We start from the raw sequence: 12643 nt of genomic DNA, 5'->3' as shown, positions 1-12643 counted from the left end.
GGGCAGCGACAATTTCATTTCCCAGCGGCTGCGAAACAAAAACTTTTTTTTCAAAGGAAATAAGCAGATCCACGCACCCACCCGCCCAGGGTTGCTTTTGGTTTGGTTTTTTTCTTTCTTTTTTTTTTTTTTTTTCCTCCCAAATACACAAACTAAGGCTTTTATTTTGCAATAAAAGTATCTGCAAAAAACCCCGCCAGGGTTTCCGTGCGCTCAAGAAACACTGAAAAGGCAGTAATTTGATTTCCTCCGAAGCTTTCATTTTTGCAGTCGTGCAGTCCCCGTGTGAACTTTAGTTTTAAGCCGTACCAAAAATGCGCGATCCCCGCTCGAAGACCGAATTCTTTTTTTTTAAACGCACGTTGTTAAGTCGCCACTTAGCTTAATTTTGGCCGAGGCTGAAGTTTGTCCAACATCCTCGCCCCTCCTCGGGTCCTTCATCCCTAAAAGATTGCCGCCCCTGCCCCCGACTGCTTTCAGGTAGGAACCAAACGCCTGGATCTCACGTGCGGTGTTGTTCTGGTTTTATTATTGCAGATAAAACAAAGGTAGAGAGGCGGTTTAAATTGTCAGCGTTATTCAACGAATGAGCTAAAATTTCTCCACATGTGCATTGCGTAGCTTGGAAAGCCAGAAGAGGTGAAAGGAATTATCCCCGTTTTCGCTTTAGGTCCTTTAGAAAACTTTCGGGATCATCCAGCGATGCGATCGAGAAATCGCAGGATTTTCTTTCTTTTACCCAACAACCCCAGCTCTAGACCAGGGAAGTCTGTAAATAGGTTGGAAGCGTGGAAGATAATTCTTCACCTTCAGATCTAAATACATAAAAACCATCTGGTTGACCACAATGAAATCATTAGGAACTGTCTACTTAAAGAGTTGTATTGAATGCTTATCCTTCCCCACAGGAAATGTGTATGGTAAGTGATTGTTGCAATAAATCCAAACAACTTTGGTCATCTTCGCGTTTGATGATCTTTGTGACTTGGGGGTTTAAGGAGGAGGAAAAAGTGTGTGTGTGTGTGGGGGGGGGGGGGCTCGCCGACCTAACGGGCTGTACGGACCGGAGCGGCGGAGCCCCCTCCCGCCGCCCTCCCCGGGCGTGAACAATTCCCGAGAAGGCAGGAGAGGAGCAGCCCCGGCTGCGTCCCGCTCGCCGCTTCCCGGCGGGGCGTGCGGGACCGGGCGGGACCCGGGGGCCGAGCCGAGCCGAGCCGGGCCGGGCCGGGCCGAGCCGTGCCCGCAGCCCCGGCCCCGCCAAACACCTGTTTAATTTGCCGGCGGGGAGAGCGGAGCGGCGGGGCTTTGGCGGCGTCGGTAGGCTCCAGCCCGGGGCTCGCCCCCTTTCTTATTTCATTTTATTTGGGTTTATTGAACACCCCCTCTCCCCCTCCGCTCCCCCGGGCGGGGGAGAGAAGCCGGGAGCGGGAGGTAAAGGGGGCGGCCGGCGGGTGCCAGCCCGCTTGGTTCGCCGCGCCGAGGCGGGCGCTGCCGGAGGGGGCCGGGGCCGGGGCCGGTGCCCGGGGCCGGTGCCCGGGGCCGGGGCGCGTCCGCCGCCCGCCCTGCCCGGTGGAGCGGGGCTTTCCCCGGGGCGACGCCGCCGGCGATTTTCGTTCGGATTTCGCCAAGTTGGGAGCGGGGCCGGGGGGCGCGGGCCGGGGGCGAAGCGGCCAGCAAAGCCCTCGGTAGGTTGTGGGGTTGGCTTTTGGTTTTTTCCTTTCTTCTTTCCCTCTTTTTTTTTTTTTTTTTTTTTCCCTCTTGCCGAAGCCCCGGCGCTTCCTCTCTCCTGCAGCCCGCCGCCGCGGGGAGCACCCTCTCCGCCCGGGGGCTTTTATTTTTTCCGCCTTTTTTTCTGAAGAAAAATTTTTTTTTTTTTTTTTTTTTTTGGAAGAAGTTTGCAGCAAAACAAAAGCGGGCGCGCAGTGCGGGGCCAAGGGGCAGAGGCCGGGCTGCCCTGCCCGGCGGAGCCGACCGGGCACCGGGACCGGGGCTGGTCGCTCCGGCCGTCCCCGCCGGCGGCTCCTCCGCTCCCCGCTCTCCTGTTATTATTATTTTATTTTTTTTTTTTCTTTTCCCCTTAAACAGGTTTTCACAGCAGCTGCCCGGGTGTGCGGCTGCAGTTGGCATATTTCACGCGTTGGAAAAAAAATTAACTGTTTTTCCTTTGTATCTTAATCCAGTGATGAGAGCTCTCCTTTGTTGGCTTTCGAGCTTGCATTTGTTTTATTTATTATAAGGAAATCCAGTTTGGTTCAAATATATAATCCATTTGAGCACTTAAATCCCCAAACAGCTGGCATTATTTTGTTTTATAATCTTTGGCTTTTCTGCGCAGAGCATATTTCTAAATTCCTACTTGACATTTATGGGGAAAAAACTTTTTAATGTAAATGGATATTGTGATTTTTTTCTGGGTCTTTCCTAATTTACATGCATCATCAATTTTCCTGGATTTCCTATTGTTTTAATCTTTTTTTTTTCCTCTTAGCTTGTTAATTAATTTTTTTCCCCAAGAAAACTTTGTTTCTGGAGGGAGAAAAATGTTAATTTGCCCCATTATTTTAATCTCTGGCATTTGGAAATGGTTGAGAGACCACAAAAATGCAACCTGTTGTAGAAACCAGAGTGGTGTGCTTTATTTATTTTAATCGATAGCAGAGAGGTGATTTAGTAATAGGAACTCTGAGTAACATTTTACTAAAAGACTTGCAGATCTGGTGGCTGCATATGGGGTGTGCATGTGCTTGCATATGTGCGTGTTTCTTTGCAGGCTGATTAGCAAGTGGGTTTTACGCTTATAACCGGTGGTCACTGCTGTTTTCTCCACTTGCTGGGTGTTTGTGTGATGCCTGCTAAATCCAGCTCTGTCATGGCTTCTCCTACTTTTATCAGACTTTCCTCTTAACTAATTCAGCACGGTGCTACAACCTTCGTAAGGAGAGGAACCAAAACTGAGCCAGAGATAACTGATTACAACTTGTTCCTTGGTGAGAGATTTTTTTTTTTTATGGTTCAGAGCTAAAGGCTGTTGATTCAATTTGTCTTGGTTGTGGTGTGTTTAGCCTCGTTATTAGAAACATACACGTTTACACAGGTAATTTGTGTACACCTTAAACAGGGTAGCTCTCAAAACCAGTAACTGTGCATATAGGTAGCCGTGAAAAAAATAACAATAAAAAAATTAGAGTTTGTTTTCAGTCTGTCCGTCTAACCTTCATACTTGGTAGACAGTTTATGTAGCTTCCTAGATTGATCTCCACCCCCCCCCTTCCCTCTACTCCTTGTTTAGTTAATTCAACAAAGACTTTTTGCAATCTGTTTGGAGTTTGTCTGATGCCGTGGAAAAGTAGCTGCTGATTTATTTGGTTGCTTTTCGATTTCTGTCTCTAGCCCGTCTTTTCTCCTCCTTTCAGCGGGGATGTCAGCTGTTATTACTTCCTATTGATCCCTTTGCAAAGTGAGAAGTGAACTAAAATTAATGTCAATTCCACTGCTCGGATCAATAGCTGGAGTTATTTTAATCTGGATTTGCGCGAGGTGCTAAATTAAAAAAAATCAGCATAGAGGCAGAAAAGTAGCAGTTCCTCACTCCACCTGTGCCCACTGCCTTCCCGGCACCCAAATGTTCCCTCCAGCTGATTACCCTGCAATCCATATTTTTTTAATTAAGAAGGTCAGTTAGTTTTCTTATTTTGGGGTTCTCTATTTAAACCTATGACATTTTGACATTGGGAGTGTATTAACGATAGATTTTCATAATGACTGGTCCGCCGCAGTCTAATCTGTCCGTCTTGCTGGGGGTGGGGAGGTGCTGGGCGAGAAGGGAGCAAGAGAGAACGAAAAAGGAAGTGGGAGCTGAAAAAAAATTAAATTTGGCTGGCTGAGATATTGTAATGTGTTGATTTATTCCCGGTGTAATGAAGTTTGCAAACGAATAAACGGCCGTAGTGATTCACGGTATCCTACAGGAGTGTCAAGTGTTGCGGCCAGATTACTAATTTATGAAATACATTTAACGTAATGGGGTGATAGCACAAGTAAAAATAGAAGAGGAGGCAGGGGTGGATGCTTTTTTTTCCCCTGGAAATCCATGTTTTCCCGTGACTGCTCAGTTTCACTTCCATGTTAATGATTGTTTATTTCGGAGAACGGTGGCTCATTTGCATGCATCTCTTCAGCTCTATAATCATGCGTGTGTATATATATATTTACACGGTTGCATAAGCCCCCAGCAACTCCAGATTCGCCAGTGGCTGCAGTTTCCTGACCTCCAGTTTTCGATCAGCCTTGCGTGAAGCGGCGGAGCGAGTGTACCCAGGACTGCAGCGCTGACCAGGATGCCCTTGGCATCCCTCGCTCTCCCTCTCCCCCTCGCTCTCCATGGCGAGAACTCGACGGGAAAGTTATTTAAAATTTGGAAGAGAGCAAATCCGTTAATGCGAGATACATAATCTGGTAATTTAGCAATGATGTCTGTAAGGATGGGTGCCAAATGAGGAAGCAGAGAGATGATGTCCACTCATCTTCACAATTAATACCAGTCGGTGGAGCGGCTGGGTACAGGATGGGAGAGAGGAAATGTTATCACTGAACTGCATTAAAGCCACAGACTGGATTTCATACACTTTGTTAACCTAGGCTCCCTCATTCATGGAGTACAAAAGGCACTCCATTAGGGAGACACTCTTTCACTAAGTTTTATTTGAGATGTTTGACCCTCTGGATTTAAGAGGCACAATTTGTAACAGCTTTTTATTATTATATGATTTTTCTGGCCCTTTGAGCTCCAGCGGCTAGTATATTGTTTCAAAGTTATAGTCCTTGTATTTTAAGCTGGGTTGTGGGGCCTGAATGGCAGGCGGCGGAAGCTTAAAAGAAAAGACACGAGATTGATTGGGGGAGAAAATAACAACACAAAAAGCCGGAGTGAACTGAGGGAGATACAGAAAGCAGCATTTTCCCTTCTTTCACCCCGGGAGGGGGTTGTGGCTGGCTGGGTGGCTGCAGCCAACCTAGGAGGCTCTGCAAGATGCGAGGCAGAAATTTTGTTAACATTTTCCTCTAAATGTTAATGGCACATCCAGGGCAGTTTACAAATCTACTTAAGAGTGAGTGCATTAGGAACTAAAATTACTGATCCATTCCCTCTTGTCCCCGACCCGAAAGGCAGACGCTTGCAGAGATCAGATGGCAGAAGCACCCATTATGATTTTAAATATCGTCAGAGACGCCAGGCATTTTACTGGGGAAGTCTCTTCCCCTTTGGCTAACGGGGACCGTGTGTGTACGCACGGGTGTTTGTGTATTACACACAAGCACCCATACGCAGTCACGTTCCTACATTCCAACCGTGTGTATATATACACGATGGTATCGAGTGCTGTGTGTGCAAGTTCTTACCTACCCATATATACTGTGAGAGTGAGAGAAAATACATGTCTGTTGTGTGTGTCTTAGGCGTCGTGCACAGCGTAACCGTGTACGCCGGCTTATTTGGGTAACTGTACAACAGATATTTTTATGTTGGTTCCACATGTGCACACCCCCAGGCAAACAGTGGTGTGTGTATGTGTGGGCTTTCTTAAGTTTACTGCAATTACATGTACGTGCCTCTTTTGCCATATAAAATTCCAACCATAATTTGGAGTTACTATCTTAATTTTAGACCGAACCTTGTTTATTAGTCGGTTATTAAATCTGCATGTTATTATGTTTAGTTTGCCTTTCATTCATCTGCACTGGCTGATACCCTTTAACATGGAGGGCCAGAGCTGATTCCACTAGTGTGTGAAGTTGTCTATTGATTTTCTTGAATGAGAACAGTGGTGCGTCTCCGGCCAGTGGGTTGTAACGCATGTGGCCACCCTGCTGCTGGAGCGTCCCAGAGAGAGGAGCGCGGAAACCTAACTGGTTGTGTTTTCTTTTCTTTTCTGTTTCCTTCCAGCGTTCGGAGGGCGATGATGCTCCAGTAATTTTCCCCGCTCCATTCCCAGGCACCGCTTTGCTTTCCTTCCGGGGAAGATCGTTCCGCCTGTGATCCTGCTGAGGAAAGAGACTCCGATGGACTTACACCGGGCAGCGTTCAAGATGGAGAACTCACCCTATCTCCCCAACCCGCTGGCGTCCCCAGCACTGATGGTTCTCGCCTCCACCGCCGAAGCCAGCCGTGATGCTTCCATTCCCTGCCAGCAGCCGAGGCCTTTTGGGGTCCCCGTGTCAGCAGATAAGGACGTGCATATTCCCTTTACCAATGGCTCGTACACTTTTGCCTCCATGTATCACCGGCAAGGCGGGGTGCCAGGAGCGTTTGCAAACCGTGACTTTCCTCCATCCTTGCTTCACCTCCACCCCCAGTTCGCACCCCCCAACCTGGACTGCACCCCGATCAGTATGTTGAACCACAGTGGCGTTGGGGCTTTCCGCCCCTTTGCATCTACTGAAGACCGGGAGAGCTACCAGTCGGCCTTTACGCCGGCCAAGCGCCTGAAAAACTGCCATGACACTGACTCGCCCCATCTGCGCTTCTCGGACGCTGATGGGAAGGAGTACGAGTTTGGCACGCAGCTCCCCTCCAGCTCCCCCGGCTCCATCAAAGTTGATGATACGGGGAAGAAGATCTTTGCCGTTTCTGGCCTCATTTCTGACCGGGAGACCTCATCCAGTCCCGAAGACCGAAGTGACAGATGTAAGTACCTCCGTTGACTTGTTGGTTCTTCTTTAGTTGCGCCTCGTTGAGATAGTCAACAGGTGATTGTCCCGCAGTGCTGTGGTTCTTGCTGAAGGCAGAGGAAAACCAGCCTTTCCTGCCTGCCAAGCTCAGCCACGCAGTATTGCCTTGTCTCTTCTAAGTGGACGTTTTAAGGCGAGGTGCTCTTGAAGGAAACTCGTCCTCCAGCACACAGCTGGAGAGGCAGTGTTGACCATGCAGAAAGCTGTCCGTGCCCCAGTGCGAGGCTAGAGATGCCGGTACATATATGCGTGTAAACGGGGATGCAACTGGAGTGTGTAGCCAGAAACTTTCCCAGAGCTTGCAGAAACATGTACCCCCTGCTTCTTCGGGTATTTCTTTCTGACCTTTTCTTCATGCACACCGTTCTTATAGCAAATGCATCACCTTCAGGATTTGTGCCTCAGGTTAGGACAAAAGTGCCTTTTCTTCTGGTTAACTTAAGAATATTTCTGGCCACCGAGCTCCCTCGTCGAGACGTAAACCCGAATCTGTTCTTACAATTCAATCAGCTGTTGCACCATGTGCTTTCTCTGAGCGTTTCCCCCCCTCTGGTGCCAGCTGAAAGGTGATGTGCCCTTTAGCAGATCGCTGGTTGGACTGAAGGAAACCAGTCCACATGTTCGTGACTGTAACTCCCTGTGCCCCGTCACCTTGTCCCTTGTGGTGTTGCCCCCACAGAGGGGCAGAGCTTTCCTCCGGGAAGGGCAGGCTTCCAGCTTTGCTGAGCTAGGAGGTGACCCACGATGGGGAGTGGTCTGGGGACAGCCGAGCGTGGTACCCTGAAGAAGAGCGCTAACTTATGGTTAGAGTTCTCCTGTAAACCCAGACATGTAGACCGAGGAGCGAGTGGTTTGCTTTTCACACGGCCTCCTTTGTTCTGTTGAACTTTCTTCCTAGAAAACAATTTTATTGTTGTTGTTGTTATTATTATTATTACTATATTTTTTTTTCAGCCAAAACCTGCCACACTGCTCCTTCCTCTCCCTTTCAGACGTGATTTTTCTTCTCCCCTTTATGATGCCGAGGAGAGTAATAGAGACATTGTGGCTCTCTCTCCCCTGTCGGCGCTGCTTCCTCAGGCTGTCTGCTTGAATTAGGCACTGTGCTAACTTACCGGCGCTAAAAGGCATCTGCCTAAACCCAGCGTACCTTTTCAATAAAAGTCATCATAAAATCAACCTGCCTTGTAAATCCATCGCTCTTTGGTTTTGAAATATGCTGCAAGTGTGTCTTTTATGTCGGCGTTTGCGAGGGTAGGACGATACCCGCTGAAGGCAGAAGCCGGGTATTGCTTGCACTACGAATGTGATCTCTTATCTGTCTCCCCCCTCTCCTTCTGATCCACCCCCGAGCGTGCTACTTCTCGTGCTGTAAGCTCCTTTCATTGTTCAGCATCTCCTCTCCCTTCTTTTGGGTCCGCAGGGGAAGCGGCTGTAGGTGGGAGCGTGTGTGGATGTGGATGTGTGTGAGCCGGTAATATACTTATCCCGGGGGGGGGAGGCAGGTGAGATGGCAAGGCTTAGAGACATCTTTGTCGACGCTCTTTCCCTTATCGATATAACCTGGCTGTGGAAATGAAGCTTGCTCAAAAGAATACTCCGGGAGATAGCGGCGGAGGCGCGGGTCCGCTAGCTAAGCGAATTTAGTGTGCATCAGCTGCTATGGATCTTGCTAGCAAAATCCTGTCAGATACCCCATTTAAAGAAGTAAATCTGTTAAATGAATTAGACCACATGGAGCGCAGCTGCGGACAGACAGACGCATCCATATCCACGTCCACCGCCGCGCGTTGCCTTTGCCAACAGCGTGTGTGGAACGTGGGTCCTCTCCTTCCTGGGAGCCGAACGGGGCTTTGCACAGGCGCGTGCGAGAGGCAGGCACGGTGACAGCCGGCTCCCCGCGCCGCCAGCGCTGCGGCAGGGGACTTGCTGGGGAAAGGAAGCAGAGTGAAAACTTTGCAGGCAGCCTGGAAAACTTGGGCAGAAGTGGAAGGTGTTTTGTCGTGTTGTTTTTCTTACCCGTATTGTTAAATTTCTTTAAGATGCTTTGCTGCACGGTAGAGCCAAGCAAATGCAACATCCCTGATATTTCATCGGCATTAAAATTCTTCTGTAACTACCAGGACGGTGTACACTAAATATGTCTGTTGGCTCTGTATCATATTCCCATCACATATAGATACTGCACCATGGAAACTTCGCTCCATTAACACAGCTAGTTTATTTGGTGTGTGCATACGCACGTATGGGTGTGTTTGCTGGAGGCCGAGAGAGCGAGCGGCGGAGCTTTTTAGAGGATCCTAATGATCTTTGATGTTGACCATTAGGAAAGAAAAACTTCCGCAACGAGGAATTCGAGAGATCACAGTTTGCAGATATAATCGTGATCCTGTTTTGCAATGACATTTGCATACCTGTATTTGGAGTTTCTATATACATGCACACTTTGGCGGGGTTGTTGTCTCTTATTATTGGTCCCTGAGAAGTTTTGTGGATTCCTTGTGTAATTGTTATGTATAACCCTTTGTAAAAACTGCCCGTTTGTGCTCCTGACGGAGAATCTGTTGCAGGTAGGTGGCTGTAGATTCTAGGCAAAAAATGTAATAAGGCTTTTCTACAACAGCGAGCAAAAATTGTAAAATTTTCTTAGATCAGCAACACCTTTACGTGTCTAATAGGTGCTTTTCAGATTTGCAGAGCTCAATCCTTTAGTTGTATTTTTCAGATTCCTGAAAGGGTTTGTGTTACACGGAAGGTGAATTACTGTGGTTGCACTGCATATTCTTCTGTACCACTGCACAAGAACCTTTTTTGAGTAGCTCATTAAACTGTTTGTGTTGCCCCATAGCTTAAATGGTGATTTTCTAAGAAATGTGCCTTTTTTTCTTAAATGTTTTCTTAAAAAAATAAAAAAAGGAGTCCAATGCACTGAGTTTTAATTTTCCTGAAAAATAGGTTTACGCTTGAGATACTTTGCAGCAAAATGAGAATCCAAAGTCAGGCATTTTCATCTCCAGGATTGTTTGGAAGTTGCTCTATTTAGTCCTATGCATCATGGGAGCAAAGTCTCATCCTCGTTTTCACCAGTGGAGGAAATTCACAGAATTCATTAAAATTATTTGGGTTATGTGCTGATGTAACCCAGATTAGCACCTGGCCACGTAAGATACGTATCTGTGCAGTAGAGATTGCTGAGTCTTTTGGGTGAACCTTTCCTTACTTTTAAAGCAGGGTGTTGTTTGCCAGCGGTACCTGTACCTGTGCATCCCACAAAGGGAGAGCATCTCCTCTGGGCTGCATCTGGGTGGGATTGTGCTCCTTGTTATTCTGCAAATTGGGCTGAGATGTCTACATTTGGCCAAATTGTCTCTTGCTGTAAAATGCAGGTACTCAGGACATCTGGAGCAATGGAGCGTACGGGGAGCGCGTAGAACAGCGGAACCTTTCCAGGGAGAAGCAGACGTAACGTGTATTGGATGGGCCGGTTCGCCTAGGTGCTTACTGAGAAAAATAATGCCATTTGTTAGAGTTTAGGGGCTTCTCGTAAAGCATGTGTTAAAGACACTGGGAGACATATTTTATGGGTTTCCTTTAAAAAGCGTACAATAGTTGAGATTCCTAGAAGGAGTGGAAATAAATGGCATGTTCCTTTCTGCAAAAGAGATCTATAGCCCTGTTTTAAAATCACAAAAAAAAAAAAAAACAAACCCCAAAAAGATCCCCAGCTTTATTCTTTGCTTCTAATAAAATCTGTCCCAGTGGCCTTCTGTACCGAGTCACCACGGCATCACTTTCCCACCAAGTGACAGGCAGAGGTCCATGCTGAAGCTGGGATCTCTTGGCAAAGAGCCGGACCTTGTCAGAGCGGACACCTCTGCCGTCCCTGTGAGGCTGCCCGTACCTCCAGCCTCTCTGGGACCACGGAAGATGGTTCCTGTTGCTGCTTGGTCTTCATCACGTGGAGCACACCCTGATGTGTCAAGGTGACCTTCTACATCCTGGCCACTGGCTCTCCTCACCTCAGTGTCCCTGCTACTGCTGGTGGCTCTCGCCCAGCTCCTGGTGCGCCCTGGGGATTAGGGATGGAGTTGGTGAGCACGCTCGCAATCCTCACTCATCTCTTGGGACTGGTGGGTCATGTGGGCGTGGTTTTATTAATGTTATTTTGATTATTATTTTTCATAATCACATTTAACCTTGGTTATCTGGACACAGCCGGTTTGTCCTGCAACCAGTTTCTCCCTGCAAGGGAGGTTGTGTGCCATGTTAGTGAGCTCTTTGTTCCACTTTAGGGTTTTAAAGAACATCTCTAGCTTGGAGTTAGTTTTCCTTTTGAAACAACCAGTTTGTTATTGATCAAATGTAAATTGCACTTCAGGCGATGAACATTAGGGCTGTGATGACCACAACTTGAATTCCTGAATAACGTAGTGCTTTAGAGACGGTCCTCGGTCTGATTTCCACAGTCACCCACCCGGTCAGACATGCGTGTGTTGGGCTTTGTGTGTACGGGCTGGGACCTATGTAGAGAGCTCTGTGTGTACATATGTGTACGTGTGCTGGGGGGAAGAAGGTTTATCTTCTTATATTCTGTGGCAGAACAATGGGTTGGAGGAGGAACGCACACATGCACACATCCATTGCTCACGACTCTTCCTGCTGGGATGCACCGCTTCCAACGCCGGTGAAATTTGGGGTCTAACGTGAAGTGATGCTTTGTTGCTAATAATAATCAGCCGCGACCACGGGAAATTGCAAGCTTAACATTGCTTATGAAATAATGAAATAAATCAGGTGGAACGTTTGCTTTCCGTTGTGCAGTGCCCTGCGTGATGTAGGAGGAGTGAAGGAGCAACAGTGGATTTTCTGAAGGGGTGGGCAGACAGAGGGACAGTAGCGGCGATGAAGGCCACGCGTCCATCCCTGTCACGCCACCGAAAACGCGCCGTCCTCATGGAGCTAGGTGTGCTGCATGGAGGGAGGTCTTGGAGTATGCAGCAATCGCCTCCTTTTTCTGCTTTTCTGGCAACAACCTTCCCGCTCCCTCTGCAAACTGTTGCCGAGACTCTTTTCCACACCGTTCGGCTTAATTGTCTTGTCGGGATAAAGAAATGTTTGAACAGTTAAAGTGGGGAAGGGTTGGATGGGAGCAGCCCCTGCCGGCTGCGGGGCCATCTGGCCTGCCTTGGATCTGCCGGTCTCCAGTTTATATTTCTCTTTCTGTTATTTGGGGCTATCTGGCGCACTCGGAATACCTAATCACCATGGTGAGAGGAGGGACGGGGCTGCCTCCCCCGCCGCCCCCTCCGGCCTCCCCTTCCCATCAATTGTCATGCAGAGCCCGGCCGGGCGGCTGTTCTGCTCGCAGCCCTCATTTGCTGTCCTCGCCGGGCTCTCGGCAGAAGGATGGCTTTTAATTGATCGTTTGAGGGGGAGGGCTGGGGCTGTTTTCTCCTCCAAAATGTTTCCCCGCGCAGCCGCTGCCATCCGGCCAGCTTCCATGTCGTCTCAGCCATGCCAGCGATGCCTCGTCCCCTTTCTCTTCCTTTTTGGACTCCCCGGGAGTTGGTGGCCGGGCTCATAACCGCCGTCCTCGGAGCGCCGAGCAACACCTCCATGTCGTATTTATCTGTCTCCTGCTGGAGAGATGGGCATGGACACAGTAAATATTTGTTGTTCCTCTCTTGCCCCGTGCGTCTGAATGCTGACGTGAGGGTATTTATTGTACAAGTGCAGGGCAAACTCCCCATCTTGCTCGGTACTTCCCACCAAAACCACGGCCCCCCAAACCACTGGCCAAACCTTGCTTTTCGAGAAGGATTTAATCACGTTAAATCTTCAGCCCCATCGATCAGACTCGACTGCTGTCACAAAATTGTGGCAGGAGAAGCGAAGGCAGACTTGGTGGCTGCCG

General features: G+C 48.5%; 1 protein-coding gene across 1 annotated transcript in view; it reads left to right on the top strand.

The window, feature by feature from the left end:
- Window positions 1–397: 397 nt before the first annotated feature.
- Window positions 398–12643, top strand: part of RNF220 (ring finger protein 220) — a 233840-nt gene continuing 221594 nt past the window's right edge. The window contains exons 1-2 of the mRNA XM_049808212.1: window positions 398–480; window positions 5945–6685. Of these exons, the coding sequence (XP_049664169.1) occupies window positions 6061–6685 (625 nt within the window). The 5' untranslated portion in view covers window positions 398–480; window positions 5945–6060. The remainder of the gene's footprint in view (window positions 481–5944; window positions 6686–12643) is intronic.

Source organism: Accipiter gentilis, chromosome 8 (genome assembly GCF_929443795.1).
Source record: "Accipiter gentilis chromosome 8, bAccGen1.1, whole genome shotgun sequence".
NCBI lineage: Eukaryota > Metazoa > Chordata > Aves > Accipitriformes > Accipitridae > Astur > Astur gentilis.
The sequence above is the reverse complement of the archived record's forward strand: the minus strand, read 5'-3'. Positions and strand labels throughout refer to the sequence as shown.